The sequence below is a fragment of the Phalacrocorax carbo genome, chromosome 2, assembly GCF_963921805.1.
Source record: "Phalacrocorax carbo chromosome 2, bPhaCar2.1, whole genome shotgun sequence".
In the NCBI taxonomy this organism is placed as follows: Eukaryota; Metazoa; Chordata; class Aves; order Suliformes; family Phalacrocoracidae; genus Phalacrocorax; species Phalacrocorax carbo.
Genome location: NC_087514.1, coordinates 134,506,201 through 134,524,418, shown reverse-complemented (window position 1 = coordinate 134,524,418; position 18,218 = coordinate 134,506,201). Strand labels below are relative to the sequence as shown.

The 18,218-nt window shown below is 39.1% G+C and overlaps 1 protein-coding gene across 3 annotated transcripts in view; it reads left to right on the top strand.

Annotated features, from left to right (window-relative positions):
- HDAC9 (histone deacetylase 9) overlaps nt 1–18,218 on the top strand; it is a 487,110-nt gene that overhangs the window by 249,701 nt on the left and 219,191 nt on the right. The window contains exons 4-7 of one of the 3 annotated variants that reach the window (XM_064444483.1): nt 2,330–2,571; nt 3,515–3,665; nt 5,823–5,949; nt 7,913–8,034. In XM_064444483.1, the coding sequence (XP_064300553.1) occupies nt 2,330–2,571; nt 3,515–3,665; nt 5,823–5,949; nt 7,913–8,034 (642 nt within the window). The remainder of the gene's footprint in view (nt 1–2,329; nt 2,572–3,514; nt 3,666–5,822; nt 5,950–7,912; nt 8,035–18,218) is intronic. The other 2 variants (XM_064444482.1, XM_064444481.1) reach the window with 2 other exon arrangements.

Genomic DNA, 18,218 nt, shown 5'->3' with positions numbered 1-18,218 from the left:
CCTTAATGTTTATTTTTCCCCACATTAAGGAATGAGGTAAAGTCCAACTTGATGAAGTAGGTATTCTAGCACTAGATTTGTTATCTGAGTGTGTGAAAATTCTTGAAAATGTGTACCTCATCACACTGAGCCTGATTTCAGTTGTACATTTTGCTAATAACGGAAGGAAATTTCCATTGTTAGAAAAATCTGGAGGCCTCCCCTCATGAGAAGTGCTCTGAAAATGAAGAAGTTGGGTGCTCGTCAGAGATAGGAAGTATCATCAGCCTGAATCTCCGTGCAGACCTGCAGGGGTTGATTTGTTAGCCAGTATCTGCAAAATAAACTGCAGAGTTCAGTTTGCAAACACTGTTGTGAACCAGACCCTGCAGGGTTTGCCAAGCTCTGGTTACTATTATTGCTCCTAGTAAGGCTTATTATCCTGTCACAGAAGGTGTAAGAAAATCCATCTCTCCACTTTAAACATGATAAGCCTTTGTCACCTACAATGCAATTAATGTTAAAAATAGAAGAGCGCTGATGATAAGATTGTGACTCGCAGGCAATGAGCCATTGTCCAAGTACCAGAGACTTATCTGGAGGGCCAGTCAGCCTACACGGTTTGCTGTCAGTTTGCTGATTGCCATTTCTCTCTGAGTTTGATGAAATATTCATGTCTTTGCTCTGGTCTCTGCAAGCACTATTGATTTCTTGTATAAACGCGGCTATATTTAGTCTAGACAAATGGAATGTGGATTGCTGCTGAATAAATGGGATGAAAGGCTGGGGGTTTGCCTGTCCGTTTCTCTTGGTCTGTGGCAATTATTTATAATCAAGAGTAGTTTTTGTAAGTTAAAGGTGATTTTTTATAATTTAGTGATTAGTCTCAGAACAAAAGTAAGCACTTAGACACAATAATTCTGTTGGGATAGTGGGTTAAGGAGGCAAATTGTGCTCTGAGGTTTACAATCACAGTAACTAGGATTTTAAAAACAGAAGACCCAGAAAATTGTCGTTTTCCAAAATTTTGAGAAGAAAAGAATATGATCAGTAGAAGAAATTTGGTACCTCGTCCATTCTTTTTATAAAACTTTCTACTAATAGGTTTGATTGTACAGTTAGAATTCAGTTCTCTCAATTTGCTGCAGTTTCAACTTCTGCTGCTTCAATTTCACTGCTCCTACTTGCTAGAATATTTCTGTTTCATTTTAGTTTTCTTCTTGAAAAAAATATAGCTGTAGCAGAGCAAAAGGAGAGAATATGCTTAAAATCTTGTTCCCTAGTCATTTCCGACAGCATGTTTGTTTTCAGTGAATAATCTTATTTTCCTGTGAAGATAGTGGAGAAGTAGTAACAGGAGTGAATGTGTTTGTGTTCCACTGTCCTCTCGTGGATGGAATCAGAACTGCTGAGCTTTAGCAGAGACCCTCAGCTGCTATTTATTTTTCTCTTCTAGAAATGTTACTTGCTAGTTTTTTGTGCTTTTGAAACAGATGAAGTTACACTCTCTCTCTTCACTTAATGTGAAAACCTGAGCTTTACAAGTATTGTAGTGAAAATCATCAAATTCCTCTCTTTGCTGCTTTTTAGTCCCTTTGATTTAAATAAGGAGGTAGAAAAACACAGACTTGATCTTTCATTAAGTACTTTAATGCTGTGTTAACAATATATACCATTGCTGCAATAGACTGGAATAATTCAAGGTGTTTTCATTTTCTTACAAGCCATATATGGTGTATTGTGTCTAATCCACTCCAAGCATGGCCGTCACTTTTCAAAAAGCTGTATTAAAACTTCTTGGTTTGTGTGTCAAATTATTTTCCTATAATTTTGTATGTGTTATTCCTATGTGTTTGCCAGGTGTATTTACATGTAGTGGCTATGTAGCATTGGGTAGCCGTTCATGTGTAACACCATCCTCAGAAAATCTACATGCTAGCTTTGGAAAAATCTCTTGCAATACAGTGAGAGCTGGAAGGCCTTCCACTTACACTGAAGAAGTGCCCTGAGTGTTTATTCTGAAGCATTAATAGTGCCTAAGAGATTCTCACTAAACACTGCTCCATTAGGCTGTGACATTGTTTTAGAACTGGCTTGTTAGTCTGTGAAGCAGAATATTAATCTGGGAGTATTTTTGCAGATAATGGAAATGAAAGTGATAAAATAATTTGTAAAATCTAGTAGGAATTTCTGAAGTTTGCATACAGCGTACATTGCATTACTGTTTTGTTAGGTCTGTACATTGAAGGAGTCTTTGAGTGAAATTGGTCTTTTCCCCAGTAGGAATGATCTCTGTTCTCCTTCTCCAGTTATATTTTTATATATACGTTTTGTTGTTTTCTTCCCACAGTGGATGTAAAGTCAGAGGTTCCCGTGGGATTAGAGCCTATCTCACCATTAGACTTGCGAACTGATCTCAGGATGATGGTTCCCATGGTGGACCCAATTATGCGTGAAAAGCAGCTACAGCAGGAACTACTTCTGATCCAGCAGCAGCAGCAAATTCAGAAACAACTGCTGATCGCAGAGTTTCAGAAGCAGCATGAAAACCTGACCCGCCAGCATCAGGCCCAGCTCCAGGAGCACATAAAGGTAGCAACATTTTTCATTTATTCCTCACTTTATCTGAAAACTGATTACTCTTAGGCAGACATGAAAAGGGAACATGCCTAAAAGGTTCGCTGTGACCGAGAGATGGTGTTTGAGTGCTTATTTCTCTGTATTGGGGTGATAAAAGCCTTTTCAAGCAAAACTGCTAGCACCTACCAGCGAGTCGCTCACAGCAGACCAAGGCAGTACTATGAGAATCATCAAGCTCATAATCCAGAGAAAATCAGACTACCTATTTTACAAAGCTGGATTTTCAGCCAGACGTCAATATGGCTGTCTTTTCTGTATGTGCAGTTTTGAGTATATTAAAAAACTGCTTTTTTGGGCTACTGTTTGAGTTTGTGCCCACAAATCAAATTGATAGGCAAGTGCACAACACTTGCATTTGTAAAATGGAGGCAGGCCCTGAACGTGTTGTGTTTTCACTCTTCTCTGAGCTACCTCATATAAAGTAAAAAGAAAATGATTTATGGGATTACATGAACTATTGTGGGATTGCTAGAATGGATTTTGTCCGGAAATTTATGATCTTGCATTTCTTTTCATTTTTTACTTCTGATCTACTTGCCATTATGCTACTGTGCTAAGCTTCCACTCGATGGAGCTGACAAACGCAGCGGAGCACAGCAGCCAGAGGTGGGTGACGCACTGGCAAAGAACCCTGTGCAGTTTCCAGGCATTTTTGCCAAAAGAGAAAGAAGCGAAACCAGAGCAGGAGGCTGCTACCTGACAGTAGAGTTCATTTTTAGTGACAGTAATGCACTATCCTGCTTAAAAGACTGAGGAAAGTTGGTTAAGTGATGAAAAGAAGTGTAAGCACAAAAGCAAGCACTGATACTCCGTTATCCAAGGGGTCGTTATAGCCAGGACTGACGTAGAAAATAGTGCAAACTGCACTTTCTCATGTCTTTTTGTTCTGTGCAAGTTACAACAGGAACTTCTAGCCATTAAACAACAGCAAGAACTCCTTGAGAAAGAGCAGAAACTGGAGCAGCAGAGGCAAGAGCAGGAACTGGAGAGGCATCGCAGGGAACAGCAGCTTCCTCCCCTCCGAGGCAAAGAAAGAAGCCGAGAAAGTAAGAGCCAATGTACCATGAATCCTAATAAGAAATTAATCTATTCCCCTTTGCCTTCTCCCAGCTGAAATGGACGATGAACAGGAACCTGAAGGGAGCATATTACTCTGTGAAATATGCAACTAGAGAAGTCAAGGCTGTGCCTGCAGAAAGGCTGGCTGACCTGTTGCACCCACAGAAACACGTTGCTGGTTTCTGTGCAGGCTTGGAAGACTGTAGGAAAGCACATTTTGACAGACCTGTGTATATGCCTCTCAGCTCTTCTTACAAAACATGAGGGAATTTGAAAGCCTGAAGCTTCACTTGAGAACTTCTTTCTGAAAAGCTTATTCCCCAATACAGAAAGCACTACAAAAGAGCAAAAAATCCAATTACTTGCTGATTAACTAATTTGAATGTTGTTTCACAATTTAAAATATAATGAAATATTTAAGAAAATTTTTGGCTGAGACTTCTGAATACTTTTGCTAGTACTTGATGCCGTTTCATGAGGCCCAACCAAGAGTTATTTCTAGCTCGTAAATAGCTCTAAGGCAAGTGACAGATATAAAGGGTACTGTTGAAATTTGGTGCTCACTAGAGGGAGACAGATACAAATAATTCTCCTTAGTGAGGTCAGTTTGAAAATCAGGTTGAAGTACATTGTGAAGGTATCCTAAATGAAGCTGCTACAAGCAGATATTGTTACTTGCCCTGTTAAATGACCACGAGAATTAACTGACAAAGACTGACACAGAAAAGAGCTGTACATTATGCTCTTGCCCTTTTTTCTGGGGTGGAAGAATGTATCTGTTCAATGGTTCTAGGTGTACCATATTGTAGGCTGTAGAAACTAAGGTATCCATGGTGCTTCCAGTACTCTGGTGAATGATGAATCCATGAAGGCATCACCAGCCTATTGACCCAGCAGTGGGAGGGTGGCAGAAACTGCAGGAACAAAAGGTTCTTGTAAGTGGTATGAAAAATCAGCCTCCGTATAAACAGTCGGGCTTTATTAGTGCTCCCGCCAAAGGAAGAGCAGCCATGTGAACTCAGTCGTTCCCTTCTCAGTTTGGCTTGCTGGGTGGCTGTTCAGTATGCAGCAGTCAGCCAAGCAGCACTTGTGACCCCACTGGGCCCAGCCCCAGCATTTGCTGCTGCTGCTGATCTACTTAATGAGTAGAGAAGAGAAGAAAGTTGCGGTGAGGGGAGTTAGGGTCTGAAGCTGAAGCGCAGCAGAGGTATTTTTTGGGAACTGTGTCACAGGGGGATGTGCTCACCAGCTGGCTGTCCTGGGTCAGGGTTGGGTAACCAAGTACTTAGAGTACTTGCCTTGATGCTGCTACTTTCAAATAAGTTCTTTTCTTCCCTTTTTGTCACTTTTTATGGAAAACTGAAAGAAGATTTTTTTTTCAAGAGTTTTTTTTAATGAAGAGTATTAGAGCTGTAAGTAAAGAAGCATGTCCCATGCTGCAAGTAGGAATTGGCAGTTGAACCTGACATTGACATGCCCTGCTTCTTGTAGTGTATTGAGCTAGCCACCAAGAGAGGTCAAAATGCACTGTCTTCCTGGTGTTTTGGTCTTGTTGGTGTTCTTGTGTCATGAGAGTATAGTTATCAACTAAGAGTCATGTTTCAGACTGTGGTCTGTCTTCCAGGCATCACAGGTACAGGGTCTTTAAGAGGCTTGAATAAAAAGGCTCACTGCTGCCTCTTTCTCTGGCATTCTGCTCATAACTAAGAGAGCGTTCAGGGGGCAGTTTTGCTGTGCTATTACTATTACTTTACTACAAGAAAAAACATTCTTTACCACAAACTCAAAGTGACCTTTCATCACTATCTTTTTAGTTCTGTCCTTGGATTTGTATTTGGAAATTTTTAGGAAATAATTTAAATTCTTTAGATACATCTGGCCCTGGATAAATGGCCTCATCTTCTGTTGAAATGTTCCTTATGACTTCACTCGATTTCTGGGTTATGGCCAACTTCAGTCTTCTACAGACAAACATTTAATCTGAATGTTATCTCATTTTGACTGATTGCCACCAATATTTTTTATCATTTACAACCCTTCCAGCAGCAAGACACAGGCTCTTTTTTTGTGTTTTGGTTTTTGTTTTCTTTAAAAAGTATTATTTTTGTTTAAAGTAAAGATATGTTTAATTCTGTGTGTCTTAGGGGCAGTAGCCAGTACAGAAGTGAAGCAGAAACTTCAAGAGTTCCTGTTGAGTAAATCTGCAACAAAAGACTCTCCAGCAAATGGGAAGAATCATTCCATGAGCCGCCACCCCAAGCTCTGGTACACGTATGTTCAGTATTAAGCTGTTTCCTTGCCTCATTGAGGTATCTGTTAAAACTTGCAAGACTGCTTCTCCAGCAGGGGTATTGAGAGTCTGCCTCCAGAATGAGACTGAAGTTCAACCAAGTAGTTAGCAAAAAGCCAGGAGTGTAGTATTTCTGGTTGAACTGAAGAGTACTCCGTGTTCAGTGAGGAAATAAGAGCTACACAGAACAAGATGCTGTCAAAAATTTGTATAAACATTTTATTTCAAGTGCCTCATCTCTTGGTGCTATCACAAATTTTACAACTCTACCTGCCATTTTTCCAAGTCTTTCCGATTTTTGCATTTAGAACAACTTTGGGTTTGATTTACTTGGATTTTGAATCAATCACAAAACTTGTTTCTTCTTGAAGATATGCTGCTTTCCAGTGAAAGTACTTGAATGGTATAAGTAACTCACGAGGATTTTGCGGATAGTGGTCATCTAACTTTTCTTACTCTGATGGATTTTAGTATCCAAAACTGCATATTCTTATGATGCCTTGGCCTTGATAAGACGACTCTTAGACCACTGAAACAAGTGAATTTGTTGAGTCCTGTAATAGGCCTATTAACATTTTAAGTGTTTACAGTTTTTATGCCCTGTTTTTGGTACTAATTAATTCCTTTTTAACTTTCTTATTACAACAGACGCATAAGTCATTCTAACAAAATAAAGTCTGGCTGCATTTCTGAAATAGTTCAGTGTTATGCGCAAATTGACCTTCAACAGGACAGACAGAAATGCATATGGTACACTAGATTTCCATCTTGTACTTGGTTTTTTTTTTTTAAAAAAAAAAAGAATTATTGAAGGCCTGCCCTTGGAATTTCCATTCTGAACTAATCAGAGCATTGTGGTAACATGATTTAATATATAGGTACGTTGTTTCTGGTGGAGAGACAGTACTTAATTTTTTTTCCAAATAATGTGTAAAATTCTCTTAAGTATGTAAGATTTCTGGACTAATACTCTGAGCTTAGTTCTGAGTCTTCATATGAGTGAGAAGGAGGAGCTCTGCAGAGGATGTCTTCTCCTAGACTAGGGAAAGTAATACTTCTTCCTGTCATGGTAGTGCCCCTTTTGACAGAGGCATATTATTGATTAGCCACACTACATTGGAAATATAGGGAAACTCTGTGAAAGGCCAAGTAAAATTGTGTTTAGATAAACACAAGGTTTGAAAGCTTCCCTTCTTTCCCTCGCTCCCCCACTAAATAGAAAAATCAACCAAACAAAAAAACCAACCTGTCTCTGGGCCAAATGATGCAATTTCTTTGCAATTTGCAGTTTCCGTGTTCAGAAAGATCTGCCCACACTGTTTCTTTCATCCAGCAGTTGTCAGAAAGCACTCTTCAGCTTGGAGCTCCTCTGTTGACGTGAGTGCTATGTGCTGCAGAGTGGTGTGCTCCCAAAACTTACAAAATGAACTTAAATGCAAGGTTTTATCTGCCTTGTCCACTAAATAGTTTGCATATTTTTTCAACAGATAATAATAACTCAATATTTCTGGTTAGTTTTATACAAGCACCCCCTGCCCTGAAAATCCCCCACATTTTAATAGAAGAGGATGGATCAGTATACATCTATTTGTACATGATAAACAAGACTTAAATGTCTTTTGCTGTGCCTCAGCTGGTTCATATTAAAATTCAACAATCTAAAATGGTCAATTCCCCAAACTGGTGACAGATCCTGTCTGTAGGTCAACATGACTCTTATCCTATGTGACTTTTATAATGAGTGCAAAAAGCGTGTTCTTCGGAATCCCAAGGAGTTCCATAACTTACTGTAAAAGTGAAATTGGTTACATGAGCCTGTGGTTTGTGCATACTTAGACTAACAAGAACATAAACACAGCTGAGACATGTGTACAACATGTGTAGATAGTTACTGCTGGTCACCTCAGTGACTGCTAATTTGTGACCTCTCTGTGTCTGCTGCAGGGCTGCCCACCATACCTCACTGGATCAAAGCTCTCCACCCCTGAGCGGGGCCTCGCCACCGTACAAATACACTTTACCAGGAGCGCAGGATGCCAAGGATGATTTTCCACTTCGTAAAACGGGTGAGTTAGCATAGTTTATTTGAGCCCCTTACCCAGCAATTCTCCCACCCTTTATTTTAACCAGGCTGTCCGTCAGCAAGGCATATATCATAATTCACAAAGCCTGTTCAGGATGATACTATGGGTAAGTTCAAAGATCCTGACTGCATCTTTACGAGGTCGGACTGACCACATGGTATCAAGAGTCTGTGTTTCCCGAGGCTAATAGCTAGTGCAAGCTTCAGTCCTGATAAATTTAATTGCTAAGCAGACCATAATTTCACGGATCTTTTATGGCATTATTTTCTTTGTCTTAACATTACTTATGGGTTTAATAGCACTCTCTCTTTTGCATGGTAGATACAACATCTGTCTTCAGACAGTGTGCTGCCTTTAGACAATGTTTTTCAGGACACTGTGAGGGTTATTCATGGAAAGAGGAGGAATTGGATTAATATTATGTATTGTGTCATTGGTTGTCAAAGTTTGTATTCATATGTGCATACACACGTACACACACACAAGAATTTGTGTGTGCTTTTACACATAGGAATGTGTGATATTGTACAAGAAAATGTTCATTTGCACATTTCAGAATGTTTCAGAGGATTTAGCAATTGAACCCTATGTCTTGTCAGCAGGTGAACTGTAGACTTGGCTTTTTCTGCACCATAAAGAAAGCTAGAAGGATGGTGGTGGAGTCCATGTGGCTGTTGCCTCAGGTCCTTGGTGCAGTGACCGGTATCCAGGAATGCAGGGAGACACTAAGAGGAGGGGGGAAAAAAAGAAAAGAAAACATTAGATCGCTTATTGCATGAGTCTGCTGTTGAGTGATATAGTTACATTCAGAGAGAAAGTCTGACCCCCTACTGTGCTAGCAGCCTTTGAATGTGATTTAGCCACTGGGAGACTGAACACTAACTGCAAAACTGGTACTGACTTGAAAAGAAGTGGCATTTGGAAGCAGCGTACATTCAGAAAGAAAATCCAGTCTGTATCTAATACTTTGGGGCAGACTCTCTAAGCTCATATTATATCCCCAAATATTTTCAAAGGAATGAAAGCATGAAAAGCAAAATGCTGATTTATTCTAGCTGAATTACTCTTTGTACAATATGGTGGCAATATAACAAGATTCTATAAAGTCTTGCTCAGGCTGTTGAGTCACAATAAGTCGTTACGTGGTTCTCTGCTTAATACCACTGTACAACGTATATTTTCTATGCCAATAGAATACACGTTTTCGTTTTTTAAACAAAAGCATACACTCTACGTCTTCTAAATGCTGTGACTTCATCTATGTCTTTTTGAAACGCAAGTTTTAATTTTTCTTCCATGTTTATATATCTTAAATGTTATGATTGATATTTATGACGTGTCAGCCTGTTGATCTGTAAAACAAAACATTTTCAAACGTTGTAACAGTAAAGTTCTCGTGCAGCTGCTAATACTTTTATATCTCTGTGGGGGTTTCAAAATATTCCTTAATTCAATTCCCATTGTCTGCATAAGAGGACTATAATATAATTAAATCCAGATGTTTTCTATATGTTATTCCAAATATTTGGGCATGCAATGCCTCAGTTCCAAAACTGAACAAAGGACATGATGACTCTCTGAAAAGATATCTACAGAATAAATAGACAAATACTAATAGAATCATTAGCATAACCATTTCTATGACATTTACATAGTAATTCTGATAAGCAAATACAAATTATCTGTACATCATGTTGTATGTTAGCAGGGGAGTATATTTGATAGCTCTCCACATCCGTGAAAACAGCAACTGTTAAATATCCTGTTTACACGTCCAATCTCTCTGCATACTAGAGTTGTTTAATTCCAGCCTTCAGCAACATCCCCACAAAGGTTGCAATGATTGTTCATCAGGTTGAGAGTAAAAGCAACAGGAACTGGATCGACACAAGTCAAATGACCCTAAACTGATCTGGGTGGTTATAGGGCCATCCTCCAGGCAGAGGGGACATTGTGGAGCCTGTGACATCCTCATGGGACCTTACTAGACAAAGATGTCCCATGAACATTCATGTATATGGACAGGCTATAAGCCTGCAGATATCTGACCTTTGCCATGAGGGGTGAACCTCTTTTCCTTTCCTTTAGGCTACGAACGCTTATTGCCACTGGCTCCTGGTAAACCCTCTGTGGTGCTGAACCTGCATGAAGTCAGCAATTCATATGAAAGCAGGCCTCGCATTCCTTTCGGTCTTAAGAAAGGAATACCTGTTGTGGGTTTTAATCACAGCTTTGTTTTGCTTCTCAATTTTATTTTCCCTACTCATAATATAAAAATAGAGGTACCTTTCTCTTCTCCAACTTAAATATAATGCCTTGGAAGATAATTCTGATTGAATCAGTTACTCTAAGACCAGACTTAGTGGGCAGCAAAGCTGAGTGATTCTCTCCTGACATCCTAATGTGTTTTTTCAGTGCTAAGGGAACACCGAGTGTCACATAGGCATTGTAAATCACGAGCCTTGCTTGCTCACTTTCCTGTTCAGTAATCTATTTAACCTTTGCTTAATTAGTCCTGAACTGGCATCTCCTTATTAATCTTTTAAAAACTAATTCAGAGAGACTATGGTAAATACTCTGTGCAACTTTTAGTCTTCTAGCATCTAGAATGATGGGGTCCATAGATAACTAAGGAAAGACCTAAGAGTCTTGCTCTTTCTATGTTTGCAGTTAAGTACCAGAGCTAACATCCTAGTGTAGTGACTATGGTTACTCAATAACTTTCTTAGCCATGTCGATTATTCCTTTCTGTGCAAGATGCAGCAGAAGTTGTCAGCAGTAGGCTTCACACAGCTTAGCTGCATGGAGGATTGGGACTGTCCTAGGGGCTAGAGGCCAGCATATACAGCTCTTTGCACAGCTGCATTCAGATGCTCTGTGTTGACAGACTTTCAAAAGAGTAGAGCAAGGGGAGCTATTGCTTCATTGGACAGATAAATATACCATAAGGAAAAACTACACATCTGTAGCTAAGAGCAGAATTTAGCCTAAACAGTGTAAGATCAAATTTTAAAAATGCCCACAACTTTCACCATGGATACCAGTCCTAATGTGTGTTTTCTGCAGAGCACCCAAAAGCCTAAGCAGCACATGGCTCATTAACTTTCAATGAGGCTAATGTGTCTAAATTACCCAGAGAGGTCTGAAAATTCTTCACTATTACTGAACACTCTTGAAAATCATACTGACTGTTGTAAGAGCTCTGATGGGAGCTGTGCACTTTTGAAGACATGTTCATTTAATATGGGGAACTTTTGATTGTTGATCTCCATAATTCTTTGCTTATTTATCTGGGAAAATATTATCTGCTTGTCGAGGTTACTGTAAAACTAACAAAAATGTAGCAAACAACATGGGTTTGATAGGGTAGAAGTTATTTTCAAATAAAGTTTTTTGGGCTTTTTTTTTACCTTGTCAAAATAAATGCAGAAACTCTGGCAAATGGCCATAACATTTGCATTTTCTTCAATCTGTAACATATCATTTTCTGTGTGCAAGTGTTGTTGCGAACCAGCAAAAGCCAGTAAATTCCAATAAAGGTTAGTTCTAACCAAAGCTGCATGCTTTTATAAAACGTTGCAATAGATGGGATTTCTGCATTTTGCCTCAAATTTTGGCTTTTGTTGGAAGCAGTTCCTGGGGACATCATCATATCAAGTATAAACTGTTTTTTCTTTCCTGAGTTTAGCACAATCATGGCAGATTGGGAATGTCAGTCAGTATTTCTATTTATTTTGGGCTTATGCCAGTTGAATCTTTCCTTGCTGATGGAGTTGTAAGCTTACAACTTCTGTTTTGCATAGGGATCTGAAGATCACTCACAATAGTACAGTTTGAGATGTTTGTAGCTCACTTTCCAAAAATTGGAAGCATACTCAATGGAAATACAGCATGGGGTTTTTTTAATTGCAAAAAGTACAAGGTTCTTGTTTGGAGGGGGAAAATTATGTAATTTCATACAGGAAAAAAGAGGAGATGAAGGATTTTTTAATATTGTGATGAAAGAGGGGAAGAAGGCTGTGCTGCACAGTCATGAAGATCACTCTGTAAAAATCATATTAAGTTAACCTGATTAGGCAGTAGAATAACAGTATAGCTCTTGTGTAATAAGAGTGAAAGATTCCTAAGTAAGAATTCAGCAGATGTAATTTTTTAGAAAAAAAAAGAAATTAATTAGAATATTTCCTTACCATTATTCTTTCTGCACTTAGTGATTCAGTAATTCACTGGAGCAGTTGAAACTGAGAAGAAAAACATTTCGTGTGTGAGTTTTTTTCCCTTTCCCTTTTGTGCCACCAAATTCCATTTCTGTTTGCATTTTCTAGGAAAACACTCTCCTATGAAGTAACAGTATATGAAAAAGCTGGATTTCTTTTGGTCTTTAGTACAAAAAAAAAAAGGCTTAGAGGATCACAAACCCTCAATTACCATGTCTGCCAAAATGAAGAAGTCAAGCTCAGTAGAGAGAAGCGTTATTTTTCTCTGAGGTTATGAGTGAGCACAATAAATGGGAGAGGCACTTTGTTTATTGAAGCAAGCAGGGAAACAAGGCAAACATGATATGATTCTCCTCATTTTATCCCATTTTTCATGGATGCTAAGCATTCCTGCCTCTTAGAGTTCTTGTTTTCCTGGTTTAATGAACAGGCTTGACAAATTTGGACTTGGTGATGTGCCCAAAGGAAATCACCACTGCTTATCACAGAGTGAGGGGGGAAAAGTATCTTGATTCCCAGCCCTTCTTTTTCTTGACTTCTCTTCCTATTAATCACCAATTTTTTTAGCTTTCCTAAATTCTTTATCAATAACTCAAGAAGGCATAATTAGTAGTAAGAGGCTTTGGAAAGAGAAGAAACTTTCACTTGCAACTGAAGAGTGAACCTGAAGCAAACTGTTGTTAACAGCTTCCTCTGGATTCATGTAATGAACAGGACAAAACAGAGTTCAGGCCCCAGGAGCCAGCTGCTCTAAGGAAATGTAACACCATCGTAGCTACTGTGCTGGGCTGCAGTCATTTCGGGTCCATCACTGGGTTCTGCAGCGTCCTAAGCTGGGGGTGAGGTGGGACGCCCTGTCCCTCTAATTTAGCTTGAGTTAGAGGGGAAATTTTTTGAGATAGCTTAAAACTAAATAAAAATGAATGCTAGCATAGGCTTAATGACACTGTCAGAGAGAAAAGAACCTGCATAGTTATGCTTTGGTATCATGAAAGCTGCCAGGGCCTGCACCAGGACTTGACAGGAGTCATCACCAGGATGATTCCTGTAAAGACCATCCTAGTCTTCCCGTCAGTGCAAGATTGTTCCTCTAATATATTTTATTTAATGCTTTTAACTGCAGGAAGCAAAGGTGTTATGCATGAGTGATTCTTACTCAGTTTCAAGATGACCTGGATAAAGGTTTTTCACTGTATTTCTATTTTAGAAAAAACCCTACTACTTGTACATACATCGCTTTCTGTCTTGCCAACAAATACTCTGTTGTGCTAGGTACTGAACCTCGGTTATGGCTAGACTAATTATACAATCTTGGTCTAAATACTATCATAGTTCTCCTTTTACTGCCCGATGCCTAGCCAAAACTGCATTATTAAGTTCTGCTTCATGATGTTCCATAGAGGTTTTCTTACACAAAATGTGTATGTTTTCAGAAACGTTTTATAAATTAGCATTAACAAGTAGCTTGCACATCTTTTTGATAAGCAGGTAATCAGATACTAGGCACCTTTTTGACTTTGGAACCTAAAGGAAACAGCTTAAATAAGGAGCAGTCCTAAAATCTAAAGCATTTAAAAAACATAATATCCATTGACAACGAAGTGGAATGGTTTTATTGGACATTTCAAAGTCTATTCCCTCTGGATAAATAAGTTACAAAATATTACATATAAAATCAGAGACTCTTTGAAGTCGGTAGAAACTGTCCTGTTTGATTTCAGTGAGTCTAGGATTTTTCTTCCACTGTGTCTAGGACAGGGAGAGTTGAAAACTTTTAGAAAAGTAAACAAGAACAGCTAAAAGTGGCAAAAAGAGAGAAACAGACAGAGAAGTGAAAAGTGGAAATCACATGGTATCAGATCATCCAAAATAGAAGACGTTGGTTAGTAAAGATTGCACTTCTCCAAACTCCTGCAAAACATAGTTTCACTGAAAAATCTGTTCAAACCCACAACTCTAATTAAGGGGTTTAGCTGCCAAATAACATGTTCTGGCTAAAGCCAAGTAAGTATTACAGAGCCATTCATGAACAACGGCATAAGCTTTGTACTTTGCTTTTGATTTTCTCATGGGAAAGTAATATAAATGAGAGTGATACCTCCCTGTTGGCTTTAACTGTTAGAAATGCAAAGCATGCTGAAATTGTACATAATTCTCTTCCAAAGGAAAGGAAATAGCATTTCAATGGTTTTCCTCAGCGTCTCGTTGAGTTATGGTGGTGCACAATTATTCCTGTTAAATTACTCTACCAGATGCAAGGTTACATTGTATATTTAGCTAATTAAGTTGTAGGGGACTGGAATTATATCCCAGAGCATAAAGAACCTATCTAAAAGCAAACTTCTTTAAATTTAGTTTCGTTGTGAAGGTGCAGTGTCAACTTCTAATTAAGACCTTAAACAGGTGGGGTTTTTCTTCTCACTTCACCTAATGTGGGGAGATCCTTTCACAAAGTCAGCCTTGCCTACAGAAGTTAGACAAGCACGTTTTGAAAGTCCAAACAACTTCGGGGCCAATTTTATCTTCACTTGTCTTCAGTGGAGCTGAAGTGCCTTCCTACTCTTGAGCTGAATTTGGCCCATAGTTCTCACCTGCTAGGGAAGAAAGATATACTGTGTTTTGGTTGCTTTTGTGTTCTTGCCATCCCGTACGCAGTGTTGCCTTTGGACAACTCTGAAGATTACGCTTCAGCAATCAAGACCTGCTCAGCTCTCATCTACTGATGACATTAATGCCCCACTGAACTGGGGGAGAAGGTGATGGTGTTTCATCATGAATTTCTGAAGGTTGATGAAATATTAGATTATACTTTTTTCCTGCCATCAATGAGTTATCACTGCTGTGTATTTTCCTAGATTAAAATCTGTGGGATGTAATCACCTTATTAACTAATCCCTTCTTGCATGGGGCTTGGGGAACAACATGATCACGAACATGATTATTCTATTAAAAAGAAATCGTGTATATAGGGGTCAAATTGTGACCCCGCAAAAGCCTTGACTTTTGGGGCTAGGGAATTATCTCTGGCACTTCTTCACTGAAGAAAGGTTTGGGGGTTTTTTTGTGCAAAATTAGTGATTCAGTGGATGTTGGAGGAGGATTTAGGCTAAAGAGTGGGATTTGCTATATTGGCGGAAAGTATGGTATTATATTCCCATTACTTCTTCCCAGCTAGAACTGGCTGGCGTATATGGTCAGAACTGGGGTCAAAAATAACCAATGGAGACCTAACCAGAAGGGCTGCCAGTCATGCGTACCTAAATTTGGTTATTATCATTCAAATGAGGGATGCCCTCTATTAAACAGCCCGATTCACCTTCTTTCTCCTCTACACCTCCTGAGAACTCAGATACAATTTGGCTCCCATAAGTGCTATAGAAGTGTAAAACAATTATAGAATTTGAAGATGTGCAGAAGACATGAGAATTAATTTTAAAACATCCTTGTTCTTTTATTCTATGTTTCAAGACAGTATAGTATAATTTGCTTTTCAATCCCTTATTTATTGTTGGAAAAGAATATTAGTTTATGCTGGAGAAGATTAAGATGGACCTGACATAGCAATAACATGCCATGGTTTCAGAAGACTTGACTTGTAATGAGGACTCAAGAGGCCCAGTGAAGCCATGGTCTTATTGAAACCACTACATAGCCCAGTGGTGCAAATGCAAAGAGATGCCATTTCTGCGCTAAGAAATAGAAATTATTAAGAATTTTATCAAGGGACCTGTTCTTTTGCCTCTCAGGTTACATGCAGAACAAATATCAACAGGAAATATATCGCACTGACGAGCTTTTAATGAAAAATATAAAGACCTCTAATTCTGGCTAAATGCAAGCAGTACACTGAGTAATTCCTACATCTAACTCAATAAATCATTCCTAGAAAGATAACACTTTTTTTTGCATGGATAACAAAACAGAAATTTTATGTTTCATACAGACTGCAATGAATAACAAGAAAAAGTCAGATATTTAAAACAGCTTCAGGGAATATTTGATTTTTGAATCTTCTTTAGGAAATCAATGAAAATTTGCTAATCTTGTTAAATTGGCTTCCTTAGCCTGAAGAGAGCTGTGAGATCCCCTCTAATCTAATTAGCTCTTTTACCATGTGTTTCACTAAACTTGTTTTTTTATTTAGGGAATGGATATTTACCTTAGTCTGAATAAATAAAGCATTCTACCTTTTACAAAAGTAAAATAAAGCAAAGGACTAAAGGGTTTCACATATAACCAGCGCTCCCCTTAAAACGAATGGTTGTACAGGAAACAGTTTTGGTGTATGCTGAGAACACATTAGGTGATACAAGCCAGAAAAACAAAGTGTTTCCATCCTGTATTGCTGTATCTGGTGCTCCCACCTCGCTGGGACCACCCAGCGGTCAGGTCCGTGTAGTTCTTGGAAGAGCTTTAGAGGGCATGTGTAAATAGCTTTCAGCCTCATGAATCTAATTTAAAACTGTTTCAGAAATGGCTTTTTAAATTACTAGAATTTAGAAGTCATTGAACCTACCGAATTGTACTACACAGTGATATCTCCCAGTCTGTCAGCCAGTGAGGAGGATGTCCCGTGTGTTTATTGTCTAATATTTTCTTGTATCAGGACGTGCCCTTCTACAGCAAATGTCAGTCAGTCATGTAGGAAAACAAAAAGTCACTGCTCATCTTGCCAGTGCCTAATATATTCAGCTATGTGGAGGTGGCTGAAACAGTCTGTGGCTGCCTACAGGAAGCCAGAGCAGAAGTCAGAGCAGAGACTATTTGCATGTCTGCAGGACCCACGTGCAGCAGGGGAAAGGCTGTGAGACCGTCGGGTCTCTCAGAAGGACAAACTCATCTGCAGCTCTCCACAAAGCAGCTGAGGAAGCTGGAAACAGTTTTGGTACCTGACCTGTGTTCTCTGCCTTTCTGCCTGGCTTTGGCTGCATTCATAGTTCTGGTGAGGAAGCCCAGACTATCTCGTTTGTCCTTTCTGGTGGTGCATAGGATTATCATGTGCCTTTCATTCTGCCTACATCCCTGAGGGGGAAACTGGGAGGTTTCTCCCTAGCCCACTACCCTCAGACTAGCTTCTTAGAAACCTTAGATATGCCTCTTTTGACTATTTTCATTGGTGCAGTAGCGAGGTGGGGTTCGACTTTTTCCTTGATCTCCAGGTCCTGGCATGGCATAGACAGGCAGGCTGCTTTGTTACTTACATATATTGCCACAGTGGCTGGGAGCCCACAGCATGGACCAGGAACCTGTTGTGCTATGCAATGGACCCAAAGAAACGAGGATCTCTTTGCAGTATGTTTTCTCCCATTCCGCTCCTCCTGCTTCAAATGAAATCACAACAGAGATCTCAAAGTTATCTCATTATCCACATTCAGTATTTTCTTGAAAATTCTCAGTTGCCACAGTGCTGGAAAGAAACTTGACAAAGGATAAGCCACTGGTGTGCTGGCAATACCACCACTGCGCTATCCAGGACCACCTCATTATTTTCTTTTGTACCTGTGGTGGTCTATATCCATACATCATCCTTCTGTCCTATAACTTAGACTTTAAGCTATGTCAGGTGTGGCCTGTCATGGTTGTGTGTTGTAAAGCACATAATGCTTATCTGTGCATGGGTCTCTAGTGCAATAGTATAAAAAATAACAACGTATGTGGTGTGAAAAAAGGAGGATTCCTTGACTATGTATTCCTTTATTGATAATTGTTAGATTATAAGCCAGGAAAAAAACAATTAATAACTGCTGCAAGGAGTACAGCATAGAATATATTCAAATAAGTATAATATATGACCCTTCACGGCTTAAAAAAAATAACAGCTAAAGACAGAGAATATTTACTTCAAGAGAAGACTTACTTCAAGATCACAAAGTCTTTGTTTCTTAATTGTTTCTGTTGACTTAAATATATAGGAGAAGTCCACGTTACTGTTTCAGAACAATCCCAGAG